General features: G+C 39.0%; 1 protein-coding gene across 1 annotated transcript in view; it reads right to left on the bottom strand.

The window, feature by feature from the left end:
• Positions 1–12685: 12685 nt before the first annotated feature.
• The window catches only part of dok5.S (docking protein 5 S homeolog), a 105516-nt gene continuing 92241 nt past the window's right edge, over positions 12686–25960 (bottom strand). Inside the window, exons 7-8 of the mRNA XM_041578686.1 lie at positions 17813–17933; positions 12686–13546 (exon numbers count right to left, since the gene is read on the bottom strand). Of these exons, the coding sequence (XP_041434620.1) occupies positions 13482–13546; positions 17813–17933 (186 nt within the window). The 3' untranslated portion in view covers positions 12686–13481. The remainder of the gene's footprint in view (positions 13547–17812; positions 17934–25960) is intronic.

Below are 25960 nucleotides of genomic sequence, written 5' to 3'. Positions count from 1 at the left end.
GCCCGGGCCTAGGGCGGCAAAAAAATAGGGGGCGGCATGCCGCCCAGCTGCATTATGGGGACGTGTGCATCCCCATTCAATTACAGCAGCTGCGCCGGCGTTTTTTCGCCGGCGCGCTGGGAAGGGGAGGTGAGGTGGGCGCTAGGATCGCGCGGCCTAGGGGCGCCCGTCATTGAAATCCGGCGCTGGGTACGAAGCCACGGCAGGTGTCAGTTGTGCCTGGAAAAATGAAATAGAAAAAAAAGGAAAAGCTGGTGCAAAATCAGTTGCTGTGTATTGCCTGCCCTTGCCCTGGTGCCCCTACCTCTCTTGCTTAAAGTAAACCCAAAAAGTTAAAAAAAAACCCTAACCCCCTATCCTACATAGACCCCCTTCCTCCTCCCCCCAGCCTAAGTGTTACCCTGGGCAAATGTCCCTAATGTTTTACTTACCCCTAGGTGCAGATTTACACATTGGAGTTCACGGGTGCCTTCTTTTTCTCTTCGCAAAAAATCGGAATGAGACCGGCGAGGCGGTGCATGCACAGTTGGAGCAATTATCTGTGTAGCGGCAACTGTCCATGTGCCGAAACTCACGAAAATTTTTGAAGCGCCTGTCTTATTCGGAAGATTACCGAATAGGCTGAAGATGGCGCCTGTGAACTCCGATGCCTGAAACTACACCGAGGGGTAAGTAAAAAGTTAGGGGCATTTTCCCGGGGTACCTCTTAGGCTGGGGGGAGGAGGGGGGTCTATGTAGGGTAGGGGGTAGGAGTTTTTTAACATAAGGGTTGAATTCTCCTTTAACACCAGGTGACACCTAAGTGCTGCCCATATACCATAGAGGCATATCATATATTATGCCATGATCCATTATGCACAAAGAATTGCACCTAAGGGTGGAAGATGCACATATTGGGGGATGAGGCAAAGATTAAAGTTAAAAAAACATGCCCCTCTGACCAATTTCTGACCCTTTAAACCCCTCAACATGGTCTCCAAGGTCCCTGGTTCCTTTTTGAGAAAAAACTAAATGGACTCATGGTAGGATGAATGATCTGTTTTGAAAGCCTACTGCTTAGGGTTTCCAAATTTCATTGATTGGATAATTATGAAAAGAAGCTGTAGACGAGCACTGAGCAGATAAAATATCCAAATGTTAAAAAATTTCATTTCTAATATTAAATGCCTCCTAGACGCAATTTCTTAGAGACATTGTCCTGCCCTTCTCCCCCTGTATATAAATCCGGGTGACTCACTGGTAACGCTGATAATCCAGCTTTGTATGAGTCAGCTTTGTTAAAGGTCAGCAATGGTTATCTGCGAGAAATCAATCATTTTTAATTTTTAAAGGATTTTAAGCATTTTTTTTCCAAAACGGTTTGATATTTTTGCCATATGGTTATTTCTCCTTGTGAGAAGTGAATGAACTCAGCATCTCTGACCAGCTGAGCTTCTATAAAGGTCAATGAAGAAATGTTCATATTAGTTTATTCTTCAACTTGAGTTTGTATCCCATTGTATGAAAAGCTAGTGGTTTTTTTTTTTATTTGCTACACAATCAAAGTAATACAGTATGCTGGATTTGCCTTGATTTATTTGGGATATTACAAACTATTAGAAATTGATTTTATTATGTAAAGACATAATAGAGGACAATTCGCTAGTGTACATCGCTAACGAAGTTTTGCGCCCTTTCACCAGGCGAATTTTCATTTCGGCGAACGATCGTTACTCCGCAAATTCACTTAAGTGTGAATTTTCCATAACATTAACCCTTTTGCCAGAGTTTCCTTCGCCAGTTTAGACCTGGCGAATTGATAAGATGAAACTACATCCTCCTCAATCTTATGTCATTGACATTCTATCCAGTATGCCGAAAATTAGTGATGGGCGAATTTGCTCCATTTCGCTTTGTCGAAAAATGCTCAAATTTTGCGCAAGATTCACCAAAGGGTGAAAAATTAGCGAAACATCGACGGCGTCTCATTTTTGATGCCGGGCGTCTGTTTTTTTGATGCCGGAGAGTTTTCGCCAGTGAATTTTTGTGCCCGTTTTGCGAATTTAATCGCGCAAATTGTGCCTGGCGAATAAATTCGCCCATCACTACCGAAAAGTCATAAAAATTATAAAAAAAGCTGGTGTTTTTTCATATTTAAAAGTGGGATTGTTTTAAAAGTTCAAACTGTTAAAAATGTTTGTTATAACATTTTTTTAACCATTTGAGGGGCATGCCACATTTGTTGTGGGCTCATGTCTAGGACATTAGAGGATCTCTTTTGACTTTATTTTGCTTCCTTGGACATTTGTAATAATAAGTGGCCACTTCAAGCATTTGCACCATCATCTCTAATAAAGACATATATATGACCTATATGTACCGGCCCTATTCAAATTGACCTAAGTGTAAGTGTACTAACGAAGATTTACTAGGTAGAAGTGAATGTTAGTGAAAGTTTGCTTTGAAATGCTTGCGCCGACGAATTTACGCTATCGAAACTTCGCCAGTGTACGGCTGCCGAGAAGCAACTTTATTTGCTGTATTTTATTTGAAATATTTTATTTTAGTGAATTAGTGTAGTGGTAGCGAATAAATGGCTGGTAAGTTGCGAAGTGAGGCGAAGCCTTCGCAGGCAAAAAGTTGTCCTTCAATGTATTTGCCCCCATGCCTCAGTTATCAGTCACAGGGATAAAGAAGGAGGACCACAGATCAGGCTGGGCTCTCATTGGAAGATCCTTGCAATAGGCCATTGGGACTATAAACCTGAGAAAAAAAATCTAATTTTCTTTACAGATCTGCCCTTTTTGTTGCAGGACCACATAATAAATGTAATCAAATTTAGAGATAATATTGTAAAATCTGAGTTTGCCATCTAGTGGCTACATGCCATACTACTAAGCGAACAAAGTCAGGTTACAGAACAGCAAATACATGTAGTGGCCTACAAGGGGGTGAAATATTTGTACCGACTAGTATGCAGATATTTACAGCTTAGATGACAACTGCAAGACCTTACGGATACACTGACGCGCTTGGCCGATGTCAATCATGGGGAATCCTGCCCGGTTTTTCCTAATTTGGAACACGGAGCAGCCCTTCAAAATACCGGGCTGTCCGGGTCAAATCTGGACAAGTGGCAACCCTAGGCAATGCCCAAGTGGAGTTCACAAATTTTTATCACAAGCCCACAAACATAATTTGACAGAGTGGATTTAATTACTGTTTTGTTTGTAAATCATTACTGTCCAATAAACTATGTAAATAGCTAATGTGTATAATCTGTACAGAGTTTATATATATATGTATGGGTTAGTGTGGAATTTAGGGTAGTTAAGTGGAAACATTACAACAGAGTTAGTTTAGGTCAAGAAACGGAGGCCTGTTGTGAAACAATTGTATATTGAAAACTATGCTTGCCATATACAGGACAAATTGTGTGCACAGAAAACATAAAAGTTTCTGTATAGAACTTTGCAATTGCTCGTGTAGGGGATGCAATGTGTACTTGTTGTTCTGCAAGGAGGGGGAGGAGTCCAAAGCCCTGTGAGCTGACAGGAAGTGCTGCACAGGAAGTGCTGTTGTGAGGGAGAAGCAGCAGAATGAAAGCAAGGTGTATTATCCCAGATATTACTGTGTGTAAAAAAAAAAATCAGAAGGGAACCCCAGGGGCAGAAAAGTGCACTCTATTTAGGGTGTGGAAGGAAAGGGGGTCCTTGTCAGGGCTCTGAAGAACAAAGCGTGCTCTTCTCAGGGCACGGAAAGCCAAAGGGAGTTCTTCTCAGGGCTCTGAAGAAACTGCCACATAAGTGGGGATTTCTCTCAGCAGCTCAGCAGACAGGGCCGTATTTAAATATAGGCAACCGAGGGCCTGCGCCTGGGGCAGCACAGTTTTGGGGATGGCCCACGGGTGCCTATTTTTTGTTTTTGTTTTTTTTTTTTTTAAAAAAAAACCCTCCCCCTCCCTCACCCTTTACATAGGAAATACGGTGACGGAGCTGAGAGGTAAGGGGTCCAAGGAACACTGCGGAAGTGACGTCACATGCATGGGGTGCTGACGTCACTTCCGCTGAACACTCACTTCTGCTGATGTCAGCGCGTACGGCGCATTATGTCAGCGCATACAGCGCATTATGTCAGCATGCACGACGTACGGCAGTGTTTAGGTCTGATTCCTAGGGCGGCATCAGACCTAAATACAGCCTTGTTAAGAGACAAAACCATCTGAAATATTATGTAAAGTTGCTCCTGGCTGGCAGGCTGTATGTATCTCGGCGATTTAAAGGCACAGTGTCCTATAAATAAACCCAGAGTAAATAAGATCCCAGATATTACGGTGTGAAAAGTCAGTAGGGAGCCCCAGTGGCAGAAAAGTGCACTCTATTTAGGGTGTGGAAGGAAAGGGGGTCCTTGTCAGGGCTCTGAAGAACAAAGAGACAAAGAGTGCTCTTCTCAGGGCACGGAAAGCCACGGAAATGAGTTCTTCTCAGGACTCTGAAGAAACTGCCACTGAAGTGGGGATTCCCACTTCCGAGAGATAAAACCATCTTAAATATTATGTAAAGTTGCTCCTGACTGACAGGCTGTATGTATCTCGGCTATTTAAAGTTACAGTGTCCTGCAAATAAACCCATCCACCTCTCCTCTGTGTGTGTGGGATTGTGTATCAGAGAAGTTTCCAAGGAGGGGTATCGCAGCCCCATCTCTCCTGACCCTGGGTGAATGCACGCCAAATCAGAGTTCCCCTTATAAATCATTTACTTTGCAATTTAAAATTGCACTAACAATCCCCACCTCCATATATAACTAAATAAAATATGGCTCCCAGCCAGGGTCTCATTTTTGAAAAGCTTCAGTTCTCTGTTCCTTGATGTGCGATGTATGACATCACGCTATGTAAACATTGCGTCACCACGCCTAATCTTCCAGCAGGACTTCTACGAGTTTCGCACTTTGTGCTTCCTCAACAATGATGCCAGTTCAGTTCCAGTTTTTCAACAATTATAAGTATATAGAACGATTTTGCTGCTATTATTCTTTCAGCCCATCAGCACCTCTTCTAATGGCAATTAAATAGCCGTAATGGCAATTAAATAGCCGTATTTTCATTTAATTATGTTGTGCTCTCTTCACTGAAATAATGCATCTATTAATTACACTAATCAAGCTCTTCGTTTATTTCATGCCATCATTTTTACAATATGCTCCCATTCCCGGCACAGAAATAGCTGACAGCCACTTAATTACGACAGGGTCATGGATGTCATCAAAAGTACTACTTTTTAGCGAGACTGTTTCTATGGCAAAAAGCTTTGTAATATAGATAGAATAAAGTTAATGAGAACATTTAAATATCATTTACTGACCTGCGTGAGGAGATGTACCGTCAATCATCGGTTTAACATTCTAAAATATGTGGGTTTTCTGCAAGCAGCAAACGGATCCGGATGAATTTGTGCACTTGTCACTAAATTGGAAGAATTATCAACTAATAATGTAGAACATTTCATTATAAACTTTATTAATAAGAATGTTTCTGTGAATGTGTGAATTCTTACCCTAGAATATAAAGTTTAATTAGAGTAAAGGTTGTTCCTGTCTGTAAGTTACTTTGGGGTCTGTTTGAGACTTCTGCCAAGAATAGTTTTATAGAAGAAGAAAGATATATGTCTGCCCAGACCAATTCATCTTTGCATATTTGTAGTTAAAAATTTGGGCTGGAACTACCATATTGTTGCCCATAGACCAGTGGTCCCCAACCAGTGGCTTGTGAGCAACATGTTGCTTTCTCACCCATTGGATGTTGCTCCCAGTGGTGCTTATTCTTGAATCCTTTACTTGTAGGCAAGCTTTAGTCGCATAAAAACTAGGTGTACTGCCACACAGAGCCTCCTAAATGCTGCCAGTCCACATAGAGGCTGCCAAATAGCCAATCGCAGCCCATGTTTGGTTCTCCTGGAACTTTTTGCATGCTTGTGTTGCTCCCAACCCCTTTTTTACCTTTAAATGTGGCTCACAGGTAAAAAAGGTTGGGGACCCCTGCCTTAGACAGTACAGTATGAGGGTATAGCTTATTGTGTGCCCAGAACATTCCTTTTCTGTATATTTGTATTTATACATATGGGAAGGAGGTGCCATATTGTTTCCCTTAGACAGTACAGGATGAAGGTATAGCTTATTGTGTGCCCAGAACATTCTTTCTCTGTATATTTGTATTTATACATATGGGAAGGAGGTGCCATATTGTTTCCCTTAGACAGTACAGTATGAGGGTATAGCTTATTGTGTGCCCAGAACATTCCTTCTCTGTATATTTGTATTTATACATATGGGAGGGAGGTGCCATGTTGTTTCCCTTAGACAGTACAGTATGAGGGTAAAGCTTATTGTGTGCCCAGAATATTCATTCTCTGTATATTTGTATTTATACATATGGGAAGGAGGTGCCATATTGTTTCCCTTAGACAGTAGAGTATGAGGGTATAGCTTATTGTGTGCCCAGAACATTCCTTCTCTGTATATTTGTATTTATACACATGGGAAGGAGGTGCCATATTGTTTCCCTTAGACAGTACAGTATGAGGGTATAGCTTATTGTGTGCCCAGAGCATTCCTTCTCTGTATATTTGTATTTATACTTATGGGAAGGAGGTGCCATATTGTTTCCCTTAGACAGTACAGTATGAGGGTATAGCTTATTGTGTGCCCAGAGCATTCCTTCTCTGTATATTTGTATTTATACTTATGGGAAGGATGTGCCATATTGTTTCCCTTAGACAGTACAATATGAGGGTATAGCTTATTGTGTGCCCAGAGCATTCCTTCTCTGTATATTTATACATATGGAAGGGTATTTTATTGGAATTAAAACATTATACAAAATTAAACATTACAGAAAAAGAAACATCAAACAAAAGATATAGCATGAAACATACAGCATGTAGCACCCTTCCTATATATATGGGAGGTCCCATATTGAAATAATTTGGCTAGTAATGTAACAACTTATGTATTGGGATTCTGTACCACGCCAACTCCTTCACAATCTTTTAACATTAAAGTTCTGTGCTTCTGAAGGTGCCCCAGAAGCTCCCTATCTTCTTTTCTGCTGATTCCCATGCTCTGGGCTACTGTCACTTACCTCAAACTTACACAAATTGACTATGTTGGCAAAAACATTTGTACAAACTGGAGATTGGACTTAACTTAATAAGGAATCAGTTGTAAGGCCACTATTATTGTTTCATGGAAAAGGACAAATCATTCTCCAAAAGGAAGTAACACTTCAATGTTTACTGAATGACAAACATTTAAGAGTTTTTTTTCTACAATATGGTTAAACTTAAATTAAATACAAAGATATTGAGGGAATTTACTCACTGGTAAGGATGAAATCAGAGACATCCAGTGGTTCATTACTTAAATAATGCAAAATGAAAAAAAAAAACCTTCAGTTTTCCAGAAAGTACCCATTTCTAATTAGAACAAAAGGATTCCATTGCAATGTCTCCGATTTTATTGGACACACTCTCCATCTGTCATTTTAGAGCAGAGACAGACGAGAAGATTCAGGGAGATTTGCCGAAATGCCTCCCTGTCGGCTAGATGGCACTCAAAATGGCACATTCACTAAGATTCGTAGTTGTGCCAGCGTACGCTTCGTCGTGCTTCACCGCACTTCGCCAGGCGTATTTTTGCCAGCGCTACGCAAATTCCGAAGTTGCGCTCAGGGGAAGCGTAAGGTTGCGAAGTTGTGCTAGCGTTAATTCGCCAAGCAAAGCAAAGTTACGCTAGCGATGCTTAATTTGCATACGACGCCAAATTGAAGTTACAATGGAGGTATATGTAGCAGCACTACACAAGCCTGGGAAACCTTCAAAACAGCAAATAAAATTTTTATTTTGCCCTACACATGTGCCCACTGTATAGTTAAGGTCCCATGAGTTAGGAAATGTAGGGGGGAAAGAGGGTAGCCACAAAACAATGTTCGATCTTTTTCAGCCTATCACCCATAAAAAAAGAATAAACGCCAGCGTTTTTTGGGAAACTTTTTTTGAAGCAATCCCTATCTACTCTACTGCACTTCGTCTGGTCTGAGGTGGCGAAGGAAGTCTGGCGTAAAAGGTAGCGTTCAGAATAATTTGCGTAGTTATGTCCGTTGCGCAAATTCGCCAGGCGTAAGGGTGCGAAGTAACACTAGCGAATTTACGCCAGTGTCCGTTAGTGAATCGGCGAAAATGCGATACGCTGGCGAATTCACGCTAGCGTTAGACGCTTCGTCGTTTAGTGAATTTGCCCCAGAGTGCTTAGTTTTCCAAAGTCGTCTGAAGTTTCCTCGTGAGGAAAAAGGGTGAAAGAGAGGAACTGAGGATGGGAACAATGGCCAAATACATATACAGTATAACTGTTGTTGTTACAGCTGATGACAATCGGTTCTGTTAACTTTCAACATACTAACATTTCATTTAACTGCAGGTTGGTCTAGTCCAGTGAAAAATTCTGATATTCTGATTGACTGCAGGTTGGTCGAACTCTTTTAAGGTTTTAATGAATATAAAAATCTTGACATTTCAAATGAAAAAGAAAATCCAGTCGATTTTGAAACTTTTTTACGATTGTAATAAAAGTCAGTCGAGTTTATTTAAGTCTTTTTGTGGTGATCTGGTTTTAGAAAAAAACCTTCAAATTTGAAAATTGCTAAATCTTTACCTTTTGGGTGGGATTTGAGGATAATGACTATGTGCACTCCTTGATTCTCCGAAAGCCCAGCTTGAAGGTCACTTCTTTCATACGCTGTCCTAGAGATTCTTGGGACTGTAGCTGAATGACTGATCCACCAATGACTTTCTGTATTTAGAACCTTCTTATGAGCAAATGGGTCCTCCTGACCATATATTGGTCCTTGGACTAAGTTCAACAAGCACTGTCCTACAGCTCTGAAATTTCTAATGGTTTAAATGGTTATGATGGCTCTTAACTGCCTCTTGTCTGTCGGAGACATCAAAGTTGGTTTCATAAAAAAAAAGTGCTTCCTCATAGTAAAACATGCCTGAAATAGGAGTTTAGTGAAAGCATAAATGGTAGAAGGAAGGGTGACAATACAGTATGTTGCAATACAACATAAAGAAGAAAGAATTTATAGATATGAAAAAACACAAAAAGAGAGAGAGAAATCCAGGCAGAAATAAAAATTATAGTATTTGCTCCATCTATTTTATATGACAGCCAATCTGCTATTTACTTAAAACCAATAAGCAAGTTACTTTATGTATTTTGACGGAATGTCTGGGCTTTATCCTATTTGAACTACATCTAACAAATATTGCACTTGCCAGTATTAATGTCTGCAACTTCTCAAGTTCAATAGACGGATCAATAGAATATGACAGAGGAGCAAAATGTTTCACACCTACGCGATCGGCCATTTTCTTACCCGCCGTAAACCAGTATACTCGTTACGTCTAAGTCTGTCTTCATTATCTGTAACAGAATATTTCCATTGAATTGAAATATTAATACCCCCCTAAATTAATTTGAACGATTCCAGACCAGAAAAACATAACAGATAGCTGATAGATCACACAACTAGCAGAAATGCATTTATAAACAAGAAACATGGGCTCATTATAATGACTAAAAACTAATATTTTAATTCATAGAACTACATCATTTTACATCACCTTTAGCAACAGCATTACAGCAGACCCAGAGGTTGCTGGAGGCCTGTGAAAGTATGAAAGCTTTCTATGCTGATTTGATACTATGGCAGGGAAACATTTAAAGTTTAATGCAATCTAAACCCTGCCATGTTTATTATATGTTGATAATAATGGTAATGCAGATTAATTTATGATTCTCAGTGATTTCCACACATAGAGATGGAGCAGCCCAGATTGGTGCCCTCAGCACTTAATAGTGTGGGCCAGATGCAGGGCCAGATTTACATAGCGGGCCCTTTTAGGGCCACTGCCGTTCGTCACCCCTGTCCCCTCCCCTTCATCTGTGCACATGCACAAATATCCATCATCAGGTTGGGAGCACTGGGGATTAATGCACGGGATATTTATAGAAACTATTGTATCTCATCAGCCCCAGAGCTTCCGACCCAATGTTGGTGTGGTTGGGCTTCATGCCGCCCCTAAAATCCTGCCGCCCTTGGCCTGTGCCTTGGTGGTCTTTCCACAAATCCGGGTCTGGCCAGATGCACATTTCACAGTGACTCAGTCTCATCCTTCTGGCTCCACCACCTACAACCGCCCTGGTGGGAAGCCCCTGAACCAGGCTACCAGATGATTTGGTAATCCAAAAGGGTTATAGAGGTTTAGATTAAGAAAGCAACAAAACTGTTTTGGCTCTGACAGTAAAGCTGGCAAATTTCATGAACAAGGAGAGATAGTGGATCCTATTATTTATAGAAATCAGGACTTTCCAATCAATGGTTCTTCAACTACATATCCCAGCACCATAATGGTCTGTAGAAGGGGGCAAGAGGGGCAGTGGCCACACCCGGACTTCTCCAGCTAGTTCCAAGAAATTGTTTTTAAATGTGATTGCCAACAACACAAAATGTTTTTAAACTTTCCTCCCAAGGTAAGCCTTGATTAGGTTATCTTCTGCATTGTCATGAATGGGTTCATCTTCAGTGGGATGCTACCCTATGTGATATTAGCTTACTTGCCCCACCCTGGAAAATGCTTAGCACTCTTTCTTGGACTTCTTTGACTACATATGGGCTGTTACATAGTTGAAACTGATGTAAAGTTTTGCACATTATCTCCTACACCTTCTCCTATAGTCTTCATCTTGCCCTACTGTCTCCATTACACCATAGTAACGAGGAGCAAAAAAAAATGTACAGTAGGAAAATATCCACAGTAAAATTTAGCATTTTGCTATCAGAACATTTTTTTCATAAAACCACAGAAAATTTCAGGGAATCTCGTAGATTTTCACCATGGAAAAAAACATGTCAGACAAATGCCACTAAATAGGGCCCATTACCTTTAATGAATTTGCAGTGAAAAATGTCCATTAACTTTAAATTGTTTTGCACAAATGAAAAATACTGCAAAAAAAAAAATGCCAGTTGACTTCAATGCTTTTTCACCAATCTTGTCCTACAGTCTCTATCTTGGCCTACTGTTTCCATCTTGCTGTACTGTCTAAAATTTGCTCTACTGTCTCTAGCTTGCTCTTCTGTCTCCATTGTGCCCTAATATCTTCAACCTTCTTCATAATTTTCTTACCTAAAGTCCTCCACTATGAACTGTTGATCTACTTGACCCAAGTAGATCAACAGTTCATAGTGGAGGACTATGAACTGTTGATCTACTTGACCCAAGGCCCCGTTTCCACCCAACTTCTTATAAGTTCTTATACCTTCTAATTGTTTCATGCTAAAAAATACACAAAATACATAGGTTTTTCCAGCAGGAACTCCAATAAACCCCATTTCAGAAGTGCCGTCTGCCTTTCGAGTTTTGTAAAAAATACACGGCTATAGAATTTAGTATAATCGCATTAACTGTTTAGAGACAAGGTTTAATTAGGTCACAATGTAAGAATTCTATAAATTCTAAAATTCTATAATTCTATAAAATGCATAACATGTTCTTATGGAATCAGCCAGTGATGTTTTCAGTGTATTTTGCATATACATATGCTGAACTCTTTGAAAGCAGTCTTTCTTTGACACTTTGTGCACTGCTGGTTATGGCTCTTGAAACAATGGTGAAGTATACAGCTTGCCCCTCAATCAAAGACTACAATTCCCACAATGTGTTTTATGTCTATTAATAGGTAATGCTGTTGCAAACATTTGTCTGTGAAAAAAGTTTACCCAATCATTGAAATGAAAACAATGGCCTCCACTTATAAACAGGGGACATTTTCCCTTTAACAGTGTAAAATAAATGCTCTGCTGTTTTATTTTTAAAACAAACGTATGTAATAAGTTTCAAACAAACCTATGGAAAATAATGAAAAGCTGTGAACCTATTTAAATATAGACAATAATCTAAGAGCCATGATCACAATATCATTTGTACATGTAACAAAATATAAATATATTAATTAAACAGCTAAAAAAGTTTTTACCCCTAACTATTGTGCCAAATATAAATTCAAAACATGTTTGCGAAACAAGTGCTGGATGCTGTTTTCTCTTCGGTTCATTGTTCCGGGCTTGCAAACTTTTTAGATTCCGTACCTCCCTTTGTAGTGTGATGTAATTAGTCTCTTAAATTATGAAATGATACAATGTAAACATATACTATAGTTCCAAGATAATTTATGGGCAACATATAAGTACTCACCCTAACTGGCCTTCAGGCTGGGCCCCTTAGCTCAGGTTACAGATATAAAGAAACATTGGGGTAACAGTCACCCTGCTATAGTTCCAGGGGTACCCAGGGCACAAATAAACACTCACCCCAAATCTCCCCCTAACTGGCCTTCAGACTGGGCCCCCTTAGCTCATAACAAGGTTAGAAATATACAGAAACATTGGGGTAACAGTCAACCTGCTATAGTTCCAGGGGTACCCAGGGCACAAATAAACACTCACCCCAAATCTCCCTCTAACTGGCCTTCAGGCTGGGCCCCCTTAGCTCATAACAAGGTTACAGATATATAGAAACATGGGGGTAACAGTCACCCTGCTATAGTTCCAGGGGTACCCAGGACACAAATAAGAACTCACCCAAATCTCCCCCTAACTGGCCTTCAGGCTGGGCCCCCTTAGCTCATAACAAGGTTACAGATATATAGAAACATTGGGTAACAGTCCCCCTGCTATGGCCAGCCGCCCTAGACAACCTTGCCAGTAGCAGTTTCCAATACTGTAGTTGTGCCTGTGTGCAAAATTAACCCTGCTATATTTCCAGGGGTAACCAGGGCCCAAATAAGCACTCACCCCAAATCTCACCCTCACTGGCCTTCAGTCTAAGGTCTGGGCCCACTCACCTCATCTATTTAAATATAGACAATAATCTAAGAGCCATGATCATAACCACTCACCCCACATCTCACCCAAAGTCCCCTTACTAAAGTTTCAGGAGCACTTAGGACAGCAAATAAATACTCACTTTAAATTTCACCCTACTTGGGCCTCATGGTGTACACATTTTCCATGTAACGCATTGCTTCAGACCCTTATTGTCAGTCTCAAAGTTTAGGAACAGTGTAGATGGGCTTACAAAATATGTTTCCATATGAAATTAAGAGAAGAAAATACATTTTGATATCACACAAAAATCAAAGTCACTTCAAACCACAATGGACAGACGAATAGATTTTCAGATGGATCAGATTAAAAAAAAATAATAATTGTCCAGTTCATATGGTCAAGTATGAAACCAACTTTTCCTTGAATGTCTACAAAGCGCATTTTTAGTGAAGGTATAAAAATTGCATCAGTGGATTAGAAAGATCTGCGCAGTCAAGAAATCCCAATTCTTCTTGTCAACCAAAACAGTTTGTGCAATTGGGTTCCTTGGGAGTCTCTATCAGTGCTCCGATCTGTAAGTAGGAAAAGTGTCCGTTCGGTGAAGTTTCTGAGGATTACTGAGGTCTTTCCAAGGTATCAGTTTGTGGGAAAAAAAAAAAAGAAATACTGAGTATTATTACTACAGCCATTTGTGTACTTTCATTTTTGTTAATTAGGAGAATATCATTAGAAAGATAAAAATATTGAGTAACCTTTTTGGTCTAGAAGAACAGTTATCAGTTTTATATCTAGCAGAAAACTTATAGGAATGTAAGCCTACCCTTCTATAGGAAAGACCTTTGTTTTAAAACATATTTCTGAAAAGAAGTGATGGTGCTATGCGCAGAACAGAGGAATACCTAGCATTACTAGCACCTAAATATAACATCATAACAGATGAACCAAGTGCTAATAGACCACTGGGCAGCAATCTTTGATAATTCTGGTATGGGACCTGTTATCCAGTATTCTTGGGACCTGTGGTGTTCCAAATAACCGATCTTTCCATAATTTTCATACCTTATGTCTATTAAAAAAAGATGTAAACATTAAATAAACCCAATGGGCTGGTTTTGCTTCCAATAAGGATTGATTATATCTTAGTTGGGATCAAGTACAAGCTACCATTTTATTATTACAGAGAAAGAAGAAATCATTTTAAAACATTTGAATTATTTGGATAAAATGGAGTCTATGGGAGACGGCCTTTCTGTAATTCAGAGCTTTCCGGATAACACAGTAGGCTGGGAGCTCAAGCCCAACAACAATTGGCTAAGCTTCTTGATCAAGATTCTTCTGAAAGGTTCCCTTGTTAAAGAACTTTTGGTTCATACCACTAGATGTCCTCACTTGATTACTATTCCTACTTCCTGCCTTCTATGTTCACCTTTTAACATTCTGTTCGTTAAGAGTTCAAATAGGCAAGTATTGCATATCTGGAGATTATAAAGCAAAGAATAAGTTCCCTTCTGCAGGATCATTATAAATTCAAACAATGTAATGCAGTTTGCAAGGTCAATTATATTGGTAATCAATAATATGCCCAAAGCTTACTACGAATAATTGAGATTGATTGAGATAATTTCAAAATGTATTTACAGCAAATGCAATTTACCATTCTTATTTTGAAAAGTAATTAAATTACACTTTCTGATTTCCACTTGGACGCTTCACCAGCTCCTTAATATGTAAACTGAATTACCTTTCATAGAGGGGAAATTAATTGAGCCATGCAAATGACAAACTAACAAAGAAGTAGTTGGAAAGCTTTTAAGGAGGGGGGTAGAATTCTCAGATGAAAATTAATAGTTCAAAGTAGGTCTTAGTATACTCACTCAAGCAAAATATTCTTTCCTAAATAAAAAAGTTGATCAAATTTTGGTAACATATCTCAACTGTTTTTTCAGGGACTTCCTTTTGTCTTATATAAAAAAAAAGATTTTTTTTAAAAATAATATAGTCGGGCACCTAAACCTAAAACTGTAAAAGGTCACAATGAGTTGGGACCCTTAACTGCTCCCAGCTAGACCAATTTATCACACCTTAAGAACAAATATTACATTTAAAAATACTATACATTTTAAAATAAATTAAAAAAATAAAAATTCTTAAAATAGGGGGTTTTCCTCTCTAGGCATGGTTAGGGATACACACTAGGGATGGGCGTTTCATCAAAAATTAGCCGCCAGCAAAATGTCGCATATGCCCATTAAAGTCTATGGGCGTCAAAAAAATTTTGTCGCGAGGCGAAATTGTTTTGACGCGCGTCTTTTTTTTTTTTTGTCTATATAAAAGTCTATGGGCGTCATTTTTTCGGCGAAATGAGGCGAAAAAATTCGCCCATCCCTAATACACACAATGTTGCTTGATGCTGTTTAATAATGGGATATTTAAGTTAATGATCGCTATACAGAATATGAGGTATTTATCAGAGATGCTGGAGCAAATTTATGAAAATTTAAATTTTCCATTGATTTTAGAATTCTAAAAAACTTGAATATCTCAAATGTGCTCTTCTTTTAAGGACATTTTTAAAACTTGATTGCTTAAAAACACACAAAAAAAATAAATGTAGTGAAATCACATTCTATACTTTTCAATAAGTCTGACAAATTTCAAATTGAGGTTGAAAACTAATTGAAAATAGCTTGAAATTTTAAAATGCAACTCCTATTGACTTCTACATACATTCACCAACTTTTTGATGGTTTTTAAATTTTTGGAGCTTTATACAAATTTGAGTTCCAGAAAATTGAAGTCAAATTTGTTATTTTTGTTCCAACTGCAGCTGTAGTAAAATGTGATACATTTGCTCCTGAGAATATCTGTAATTGAGAAATGATGACAAATTAAAGCAAAGTATTGCATCCTCACTTCAATCAGTAGCAAGCACAGATTCATGCTAAAATTCTGAAGAACTGTCAGGGATTCTGAAAGTTACCTCATTTATTGAAATCTCCAAATATGAACAAAATACAAAAACACAAAAATAAAACTCTGAATAACCTGAATTTATATATTTTTTTTTATCAAACTCTGTTTATTCTTTTAAATTCAACTCATTATTTCTGAAAACTTGCAAATCCCAAATTGAATAAATAGTTTACATTTTACCTAGGACATCTCCCATGGACTTCTAAGTCGTAAGATTTTAGATGCCAAAGCTTTACATTGTTTTTTTTTTGCTTGATAAATTTTGAATACATTTAGGACCAAACTCCCAAATACGAATCTTCTCAATATACCAATATTTTTTCTCCAAAAAATCGGTGTGAAAAATCATCGCAACAAAACAGGTATAGGATCCCTTATCCGGAAACCCAATATCCAGAAAGTTCCCGAATTACGGAATGACTGTCTACCATAGACTCCATTTTATCCAAATAATCCAAATTTTTAAAAATGATTGCCCTTTTCTCTGTAATAATAAAACAGTAGCTCGTACTTGATCCCAACTAAGATATAATTAATCCTTATTGGAAGCAAAAACAGCCTATTGGGTTTATTTAATATTTATATAATTTTCTAGTAGACTTAAGGTATGAAGATCCAAATTACGGAAAGATACGTTATCCGGAAACCCCAGGTCCCGAGCATTCTGGATAACAGGTCCCATACCTGTACTTGTTGCTCAGATTATTCAGATTATCGAATGAAAACCAGTGCTAAAAGCCTGAAATTTTGGAGAACCATGAAGGAAAAAAACATGTTCCAACGCTTAAAGGGACCATTTGCCATTGAATATTACATGATTTAGGCAAGATTTTTCATAAGTATTTTCAGATTAAAATTGTTAGCAGCTTTGAGGTATAAGAAATCTCCAAAAATGTTAGTTTTTTCCCCTTTAAAACTCGACTAGAAAATTTTGAGTTTTAACAAATAGGCCCCTTAGTGTTTTTTTAACTATTATTCAAAAAAATATTTTTTTTTAAAACGAGTTTTTAAACAGTTTTTTGTTAGTTTTTTTTTTTACGAACAATGTAGCATTATTTTCCAAAGTTCCAGTAAAATTACTGGCGCCTCGCTTGTAGAAGAAGGTGTTGTAGAGCGATGAAATATAAATTATTTTTTAAACTCAGAGGAAAATAACAGACACTTTGTCAAAGATAAATCACCCTCCAGAATTGAAAAAAAATACAAAGGCAAAATTGCTTGAAGCTAAAAGATTAGCATGGAGAAATGAACACCAGCTCCCTAGTATAACGGACATGGACATGGAACAGATTGACAGATGCAGAAAAATGTATTAATAGACTTCCCAGAATATTTTGCCTGCTCTTTAAATTAATTGCTCTTTTCACTCTTTCTTCTCATATACCAGCAGCGGTCACGGAATGTGGAACTGTATAATTGAGTTGGGAGGCAGACTATTAAACCGGCTCTTTCCTTTTCTTTTTTTTTTAATTTAACGTATGCTTTTTGCATTTAGAAATGCTCAGCGACATAGGACCCACGAAAAACCCTATACATATTTATATAACATATTCACAGATGTTAGGGCTTGTTTACTAAAGGATTAAGATGCAAAATGCAAAAGGAATGCTAGCTTACAAACACGGTGCAAGGTGCAAAAACTCCATTTGCTCATAATTAACTTTGCTCCTTCATTTTTGCACCTGACAAAGGAACCCAGTGTTATATATCATAATATTCTAGCAGTTGAGCAGGTACACTGCAATGTACTGTAAATACAATGGCCCCCAACATCAGAACAAAACACAACGGGCTGGAATAAGAAAACAGGGAGGCCCTGGCATCACAGAAAGACTACAACAAGACTCCTCTGATATTTTAGCCCAAGGAAATTTGTTGTCCACCATTGGGTTAGTAGCCTATTACCTCTTTACTCACCTTGCAGACTGTAAAGTTGTCCTACGCTGTGTTGCCTTGTTATGTGCTTCCAATAAGCGCTACGTGGCAGGGGCACCATGGTGTTCAGAGAAACTGTCCTATCACTCATTCTCATCTGAAGCTGGGATCGTGGAGAAAACAGAAAAGGGTAAGACCAGGATTTGGACACTTGATCAATACTGAATTTTGACAAATGTTCATTATTAACAGCAGATGTGACCCTTACTAGGAGTATGTGATATGACTGTTTGTTCTTAAATGACTGTGTGCCATGACTGTCTATTTACTGCTAAGCAATCCATTTCTTTGGGTGTAATATTGATAGTGGGGCCTGCAAGGGTCCACAAGACAAAGTGATGTCCGTGACCTACTCTTACAACAATTAGATGGAGGCAGTGCCAAATAGTACAGAGGTTATTATATAGGCTTATGGTGAAAGTAAGACTGGGGCCCGCTGGGAGACCTATTGGTACTCTGAGACCCATTGGTACTCTGGCAGGCCAGTCTGGCCTGTCAGGGGCACTAGTAGTGCTCCGCTTCCAAGAAGGTGCTGCCCAGAGATGCAGACTGACACAATAGTGTCGCGTGTGCAACATCAGTGCACCGGAACAGTGTGAAAATTGGAATCAAAAGGACGACAGGGTCATGGGTTTAATGCCCAGATTATAGGAACTGCTACTTGTATTTCTGGGTGTTCCTAAATTCATTTCTAAGTGATTCCTGGACTTTTGACCTTCCTTGAACTTACTGACTTTGATTATTTCCACCTGCCTATTGAAATACTGCTTGAAATCTATGACTACTCCTGATCCTTATTGGTTACCATGAACTGGGAGGTTGGGAGCAGTCTGTAGTCGGGAGAGTGAGCCCATATAAGGGAAAACCGCACGCCGGTGTATCCAAAGTAGACCGCTCTGGCCGCGGCTTGTAAATGCTTCAAGGGATAAAGAGACAGACTCCACCGGACACCATGATAACCACGTGGACACCAACTTCTTAAAATTAGATATGCTTTATTGAAACTCCATTAAAATCACATGCGGGCAGGGGATGTGTGCTTAAGTGATTTTAATGGAGTTTCAATAAAGCATATCTAATTTTAAGAAGTTGGTGTCCACGTGGTTATCATGGTGTCCGGTGGAGTCTGTCTCTTTATCCCTTGTACCATGAACTGGGACTTTGCCCTAATCTTCACCTTATATAGTAATTGACGGCACCAGTCAGCGATTTATTATCTTAAAATGCCTTTATTGGGACATAGGCTCTGACCCCAAACACCCGGCAACGTTTCAGACCACTCTCGGTCTTTTCTCAAGCCTGTTCTCAAGGCTTGAGAAAAGACAGAGAGTGGTCTGAAACGTTGCTGGGTGTTTGGGGTCAGAGCCTATGTCCCAATAAAGGCATTTTAAGATAATAAATCGCTGACTGGGGCCATCAATTACTATATGTGGTCTGATTGAACGGATTGAAGGTGGAAACCGTTGGACGTGCATCGGATTAAAGCAATTCGGAGGTGAGGGTGCTGACTGTGAAACTAAGCTTCACCTTAGTCCAGACTTCTCTACGCCTGGAGCCGGTAGGCCCATGACATGGCCCTGGGGACTGGCAACATTGTAATAGGTAATAAGCAGATTGCTAGTGATGGGTGAATTTCTACCGTTTCGCTTTGCAGAAAAAAATTGAGAATTTCCAGTGGAGCACAAATTTGACATCAGTGTCAACATTTTCTTGACACCGGCGGCAATTCAGATGCCGGTGACAATTTCAACAGGTGCCTTTAATTGTCGCCAGCATCAAAAAATTGTGACAATTCCACGAATGTATTCGCTGGCAGCGAAATGCATAAATTCACAGCAAATTTGTGCCTGATGAATAAATTCGCCCATCACTATAGATTAATTCTCCTACCTAATCTTCTATACCTATGTATAGAAATAGGCATATAGAGGTAACCCAGGCTATACATCTGTGAGGATCACATCAGCACTTCAAGTTTTCTCTAAGATCTTCACACTCATCGAGAAATGTGTTTGGTCTCTGTCTAATTTTGGTTCTTTGAGATATTTTTACTGCCCATGGCCTATCTAAAAGGATCCACATTTTACTGTGTGGCATCATTGGAATGATATGGAAATATGTTGGTATAAAAGGAAAGTAGTAAAAATAAAAGTTGGAGAGCGCTAATCTATAGCATATGACATATTGATGTTCAAGCCCTGAGGATAATTAAAACATTCAGAGCTCTACCCACAGGTTTCCAGGAAATGGGAAATTTGATTATTTTTTCACTGTGCTTAAGAAGGATATCTGTTCATTTTACAGCATGCAGCTTTTATTACAGGAGACTCCTGTTTTCATGGCAATTTAATTATAAAGAAAGCTAGAATCTCAGCCATAAAGCAGGGCAGTGGTGTTGCCCTATAAGTAAAAAGAAATGCTGTACTGTTCCAAAGACAAATTGTATTCATTTTACAGGCTGTGTTTCTTTTAGGGGCCCATTTACTTAGCTCGAGTGAAGGAATAGAATAAAAAAAACGTTGAATTTAGAATGATTTTTTTGGCTACTTAGACCATCGAATTGGCTACTTCGACCTTCGACTACGACTTCGAATCGAACGATTCGAACTAAAAATCGTTCGACTATTCGACCATTCGATAGTTGAAGTACTGTATCTTTAAAAAAAACTTCGACCCCCCAGATCGCCACCTAAAACCTACCGAGGTGCCATATTAGCCTATGGGGAAGGTCCCCATAGGCTTTGTAAAAAATTTTAGGTAGAAGAAAAATCGTTCGATCGATGGATTAAAATCCTTCGAATCGAACGATTCGAAGGATTTCATTGTTCGATCAAATGATTTTTCTTTAGATCGTTAGATCGAACTATTTGCGATAAATTGTTCGACTTCGATTTTCGAAGTCGAAGGATTTACATTCGACAGTCGAATATCGAGGGTTAATTAACCCTATTCGACCCTAGGTAAATCTGCCCCTAAGTGTTGGGGCAACCAATGACGGTCGGTGTCGGTGCCTTATTGCGCCAGTTTAAAGCCTAATTCTCTGGAGGAGCCTTTATCACCAATCACCACATGGTTTAGAATTTAAATGACTTTTGTAATGTAGATAAGGTGACATCAATTTCGGCACCACTGAGAGCCGCGTCCCAATAAAATGAACTCCACATTACACAGAGCTCTGCGTTGGCATTTTCAAAGCAATTCATTGGCTGTACTCCGTATACTAATGCAGATGGAAGGGAAGAGAATGTAAATCTGCATCCGCTGGTTCATGTTACACATTCTGATAATGTAGGGAAACAATGGAGCCCTTAGGAGTTGTTTCATTTCGCATATTTCAGTTTAAAAGATTCCGTGTTCATAGCAAAGGACAAGGCAGCTCCTCCTGAAGCATTCATCCATTTATAGAGGAGAAAGTAGAGGTAGATTTTATACAGAAAATATAGCTTTATTTATTTATAAGCAGGGTTTATCATTTATGATATATACTGGAATAGGTTATTGTCCACAGAGAGCCCTATTTTCTCTTTATTGCATATTGCAAATCTTGCATTATGCAACGCATGGTTCTCTAAGGTTTATCCCTGATGTTGTTAGACTCCCAGCATTTTAGTTTAGCAACTAGGGATGTAGCGAACTGCCGATTTGGTGTTCGCGAACGACGTTCGCGAACACCGACAAAAAATGCGAACGTTCGCGAACAGTTCGCGAACTTCGAACACCGCTAAAATAGTTCGATTCGAACGATCGAAGGATTTTAATCGTTCGATCGAAGGATTTTCATTCGAATCGAACGATCGAAGCCATTCGATCGAATGCTTTTCATTGGATCGAATGCTTACAAACGTTCGAACGAATGGAAATCGTTCGATTTTTAGCGGTCGAAGGAATTCGAATGGTCGAATGGTCGAACGATCGAACGCGAACTCAAACTGCGAACGTTCCCAAACATTCGCGAACAATCGGCGGACGCGAACGGTCGAAGTTCGCGCGAACTAGTTCGCGGGCGAACAGTTCGCTACATCCCTATTAGCAACATTTGGTGAACTCCAGGTTTAACAGAGCCACCGTTTACATTAATTGGGCCCTATACTACTAGGTTAGCAGGATCCTCCCCCCAAGGGCCCCAATAATAAGCCCACAGGTCACAACCCATGCTCCCTGGGCAGTAGACATAGCCAAGAAATAGAATTGGGTCCCAATAAAAAAAACCCATGCTTTTGACACCCATCAGTGCCGGACCAAGACTATACTGCCCCCTCCTCGTGTGTGGAAGAGTGTATGCACCCTAGGGACATGCCTCTTCTGCCTACCCCTAGTTCCAGCCTTGACACCCATAGTCACGCTCCTGTTCCTTTCTAGCCAGACCCCACTATGACTCCACCTAAGACCTGCCCACTCTCTCAAGCTCCATCTATATGTGACCCATGCTACCAACTCTTGAGCCCCTCTCTTCCACAGGGACCCTAACTGTCCCCCAGATATAATCCCAATGCTCAATAATAGGGGTTATGGAGTATGGAGTTCTTGGAGTAAAGTTTATAAAGATATTTAGGTATCTATCATCTGGAATCTCTTTATGCAAAAAGTTCAGAAATATGTTCTGATAGAGATCTGTTAAAGGGGTGGTTCCGCTTTACCGTAACATTTATGTATGTTATAGAATGTTCTTTTCTTTGCAATGAATCTTCAATATTTTTTTTTATAGTCAAATTATTTGCCTTCCACTTCTACATCTTCCCACTTTTGAATGGGGGGTCATTGACCCCTGCAGCCAAAAACCATTACTCTGTGAGCAATAATTATTTTATTGTTATTGTTCTATTCAGTCCTATTCATATTCCAGTCTCTCATTTAAATCACTGCCTGGTTGCTAGGGTAAACAAGACCTTGGAGAGCTGCTGAACAAAATTCGAAATAAATGAAAAACCACAAAAAAATGAAAACCCACTGCAAATTTTCTCAGAATATCAACATCTACATCATTCTAAAAGTTATTTTGAAGGCAAACAGACCCATTTCAAACAAACAATTATTTTATTGTTTTGGGCAAATGATCTTTTTCTTGATAAAAATGATTACCTTGTACTAGATCCCATGCCTGTAATGGAAAAATCAACTGAAGGATACATATTCTTCCTCAGTGAATGGAAAGAACTGTGATCATTTTGCATACATACAGTATATCAGTAGATGCAATGTTTTTTGAGGCAGATAATGTCAGAGGAAATTCTAATTGAGAGTAACGTGGGCATTTGCATTGAACTACTTATTTAATTAAGAACTGTATCATTACAAAGAATGTTCTTACGGTGAAAGGAAATATAATTGGCTTCCTCCTTTAGACATTTAAATTATTACAATTATATATGTACTATACAATGTACACAGGAAATAATAATGGTCCCTATTCATTTAAGTTAGACAGCAATGTATCATTTTGGCCATTACTCTAGATGACTGAAGGCAGTATGCATTCCATGTGCTTAGTCACTGGGTTCATTTGTATGTCCATATGAACTAAACAGCTCAGCTTGTGAATGCAAGCTTATTTAAAATAAAATCCTAAATTTTGTGCATCCCAAATAAGCAACATTAAGGAACGTTGTTAAAGTCAGAGTATGGAATAAAAGTTGACCATGTCCTCTGAAAAGTGGAGAGGACACATGAGTGATAAAAGCCTCCCAGTTTATAATGAGGATATCAGATGCAGGAAGAGACAGTGTTATATTTGACATATAAAGCTCCAAACTGATACATTTTGGTATCAAGTGCATCAAATAGCAGATGGTGAGTAGCAACATTAAGCTTTGCTGCTGCTTCTCTTCAGCTATGTGGGATTTCCCTATAAATATCTCAGACTGTAGACTAAGTCCTTGTTTTGAGCCTCTTACATTCATTGTGAAATTCCTTTTAGATGACATTTTGGTTGAGACTGAATTATGCGGCACATTTAGAAACTGAGACAAAAGACTGAGGCGATCGTATGTGAAATTCAGTATTTTTCAGCAAATAAAGGTTTTAATGAGTTTGCCAAACTGCTTATCCACTACTGGAGAGCAACAGCTCTGATCACAAATTGCAATACGTTATTTCTTATTTCTAGCAAATAGTATGAAATATTAATTACATAAAGATGTCCCCAGAGTTATACCAAAGTCTTAGTTAGGGTTATTCCAAATAATTGGCTCTGAGGCTGGGCAAAAAGCCCCCCAGCCCCCCATCCACCTCAAGTCTACAGTAAGGAATACAACCAAGGATCATGAAATATAGTCTTTGATGCCAATGGATCACTTAGGATCATGAAATTATATCTACATGAAACTACAAAGACAGGTTAAACACCGAAATAGCAAAGGAAAGCCTAGGCAGTGTAGAAATTTCAAGTATACATTTAAGTCTAATCTCAAACCTTATGGTATTTTAAAGGGATCCTGTCATCGGAAAACATGTTTTTTTCAAAACGCATCAGTTAATAGTGCTACTCCAGCAGAATTCTGCACTGAAATCCATTTCTCAAAAGAGCAAACAGATTTTTTTATTTTCAATTTTGAAATCTGACATGAGGCTAGACATTTTGTCAATTTCCAGTCATGTGACTTGTGCCTGCACTTCAGGAGAGAAATGCTTTCTGGCAGGCTGCTGTTTTTCCTTCTCAATGTAACTGAATGTGTCTCAGTGGGACATGGGTTTTTACTATTGAGTGTTGTTCTTAGATCTACCAGGCAGCTGTTATCTTGTGTTAGGGAGCTGTTATCTGGTTACCTTCCCATTGTTCTTTTATTTGGCTGCTGGGGGGGAGGGGGTGATATCACTCCAACTTGCAGTAAAGAGTGACTGAAGTATATCAGAGCACAAGTCACATGACTTGGGGCAGCTGGGAAATTGACAATATGTCTATCCCCATGTCAGATTTCAAAATTGAATATAAAAAAATCTGTTTGCTCTTTTGAGAAATGGATTTCAGTGCAAAATTCTGCTGGAGCAGCGATATTATTTCATTTTGAAAAAAAAATTTTTTCCCATGACAGTATCCCTTTAAAGGAAAGGACAAGAAATAATGTTTTAAGAGGTAATGTTAAAAGAGAAAGCAGAATTCAAACATAAGTTGTAAGAAACTTGTGTAAACAATTATATTTATTCAGACATCAAAGACGTCCACTGTAATCAGTTTATGGATAGAAATTCCATAGGATTAAGGTGATCATACCGGGGCATCTTGATGGCCTGTGTATGGACCTTCCTAAAATTGGCACTATATCTATTAGGCAGTTTTTAAAATCTCATTGGGCAAAGAATGAAGTGGTGCATTGATATGGTACTCTCTTGATGGGTGTCCCTAGGAATCATTGTCCCAGGGGTCAAAGTGTTAGATCCTCCTACTTTGGCCTAGAAAATTGGTCAAACTGGAAAAATATCCTTTCATTTGGTGAACTTGCCAAATTAGTGGATATTGTAGGATACTGTAATGTATACCTAACAAGGTGAAGAGATGTCCAGGAGGTTCGATCTGGCATAAATTATGAAAATAAACGGCAAAAGAGGCCATGAATGAATGCCTGGTAAATTCCTTAAAAAAAGATGTTATATGAGATTTTTACATTTTATTTTCTGTTACTTTGAGGCAAATCAGAGGGCAGCAGAGATGAATGGGACCAATGGCATAGAAGACGACGTTTAGGAGCTTTAGTATACTTATCAGATAGTAAGGTTTCAGCGGAGGGGGGGCAAATAGAAGTGCCCAATTGCTAGTCTAGACAGGATATTAATGGATATTTTTGTTGTCTCAGATGAGAAGCGTTCCTTTTAATTTTAGGAGTAGCCATCAGGGCAGAAAATAAACTGTAAGCGATGATCATCGAGTAGCAGAGCGAATGGAATATACAGTAGCCTATGGTGGCAGTTAGGTCTGACAGAAGAGAGCATGAAGTAAATAGAAGAACAAATGTTCATCAATGCAGTTACTACAGTTTAAATTCAGGTGCCACATTGTTTGTCTCAGCTGACCCAAGCACAGCCACTGTTGAACGAATACATTAATATTGCCTACTTGATTCTGTTTGATCCAGAATAACATTTATGTGGGTTTAAAGCCACTGGGAACAGCTGCCATGAACTTCATCACTGACATTA

Source organism: Xenopus laevis, chromosome 9_10S, assembly GCF_017654675.1.
Source record: "Xenopus laevis strain J_2021 chromosome 9_10S, Xenopus_laevis_v10.1, whole genome shotgun sequence".
NCBI lineage: Eukaryota > Metazoa > Chordata > Amphibia > Anura > Pipidae > Xenopus > Xenopus laevis.
Note: the sequence above shows the minus strand (reverse complement) of the source record. Positions and strands in the feature narration are given on the sequence as shown.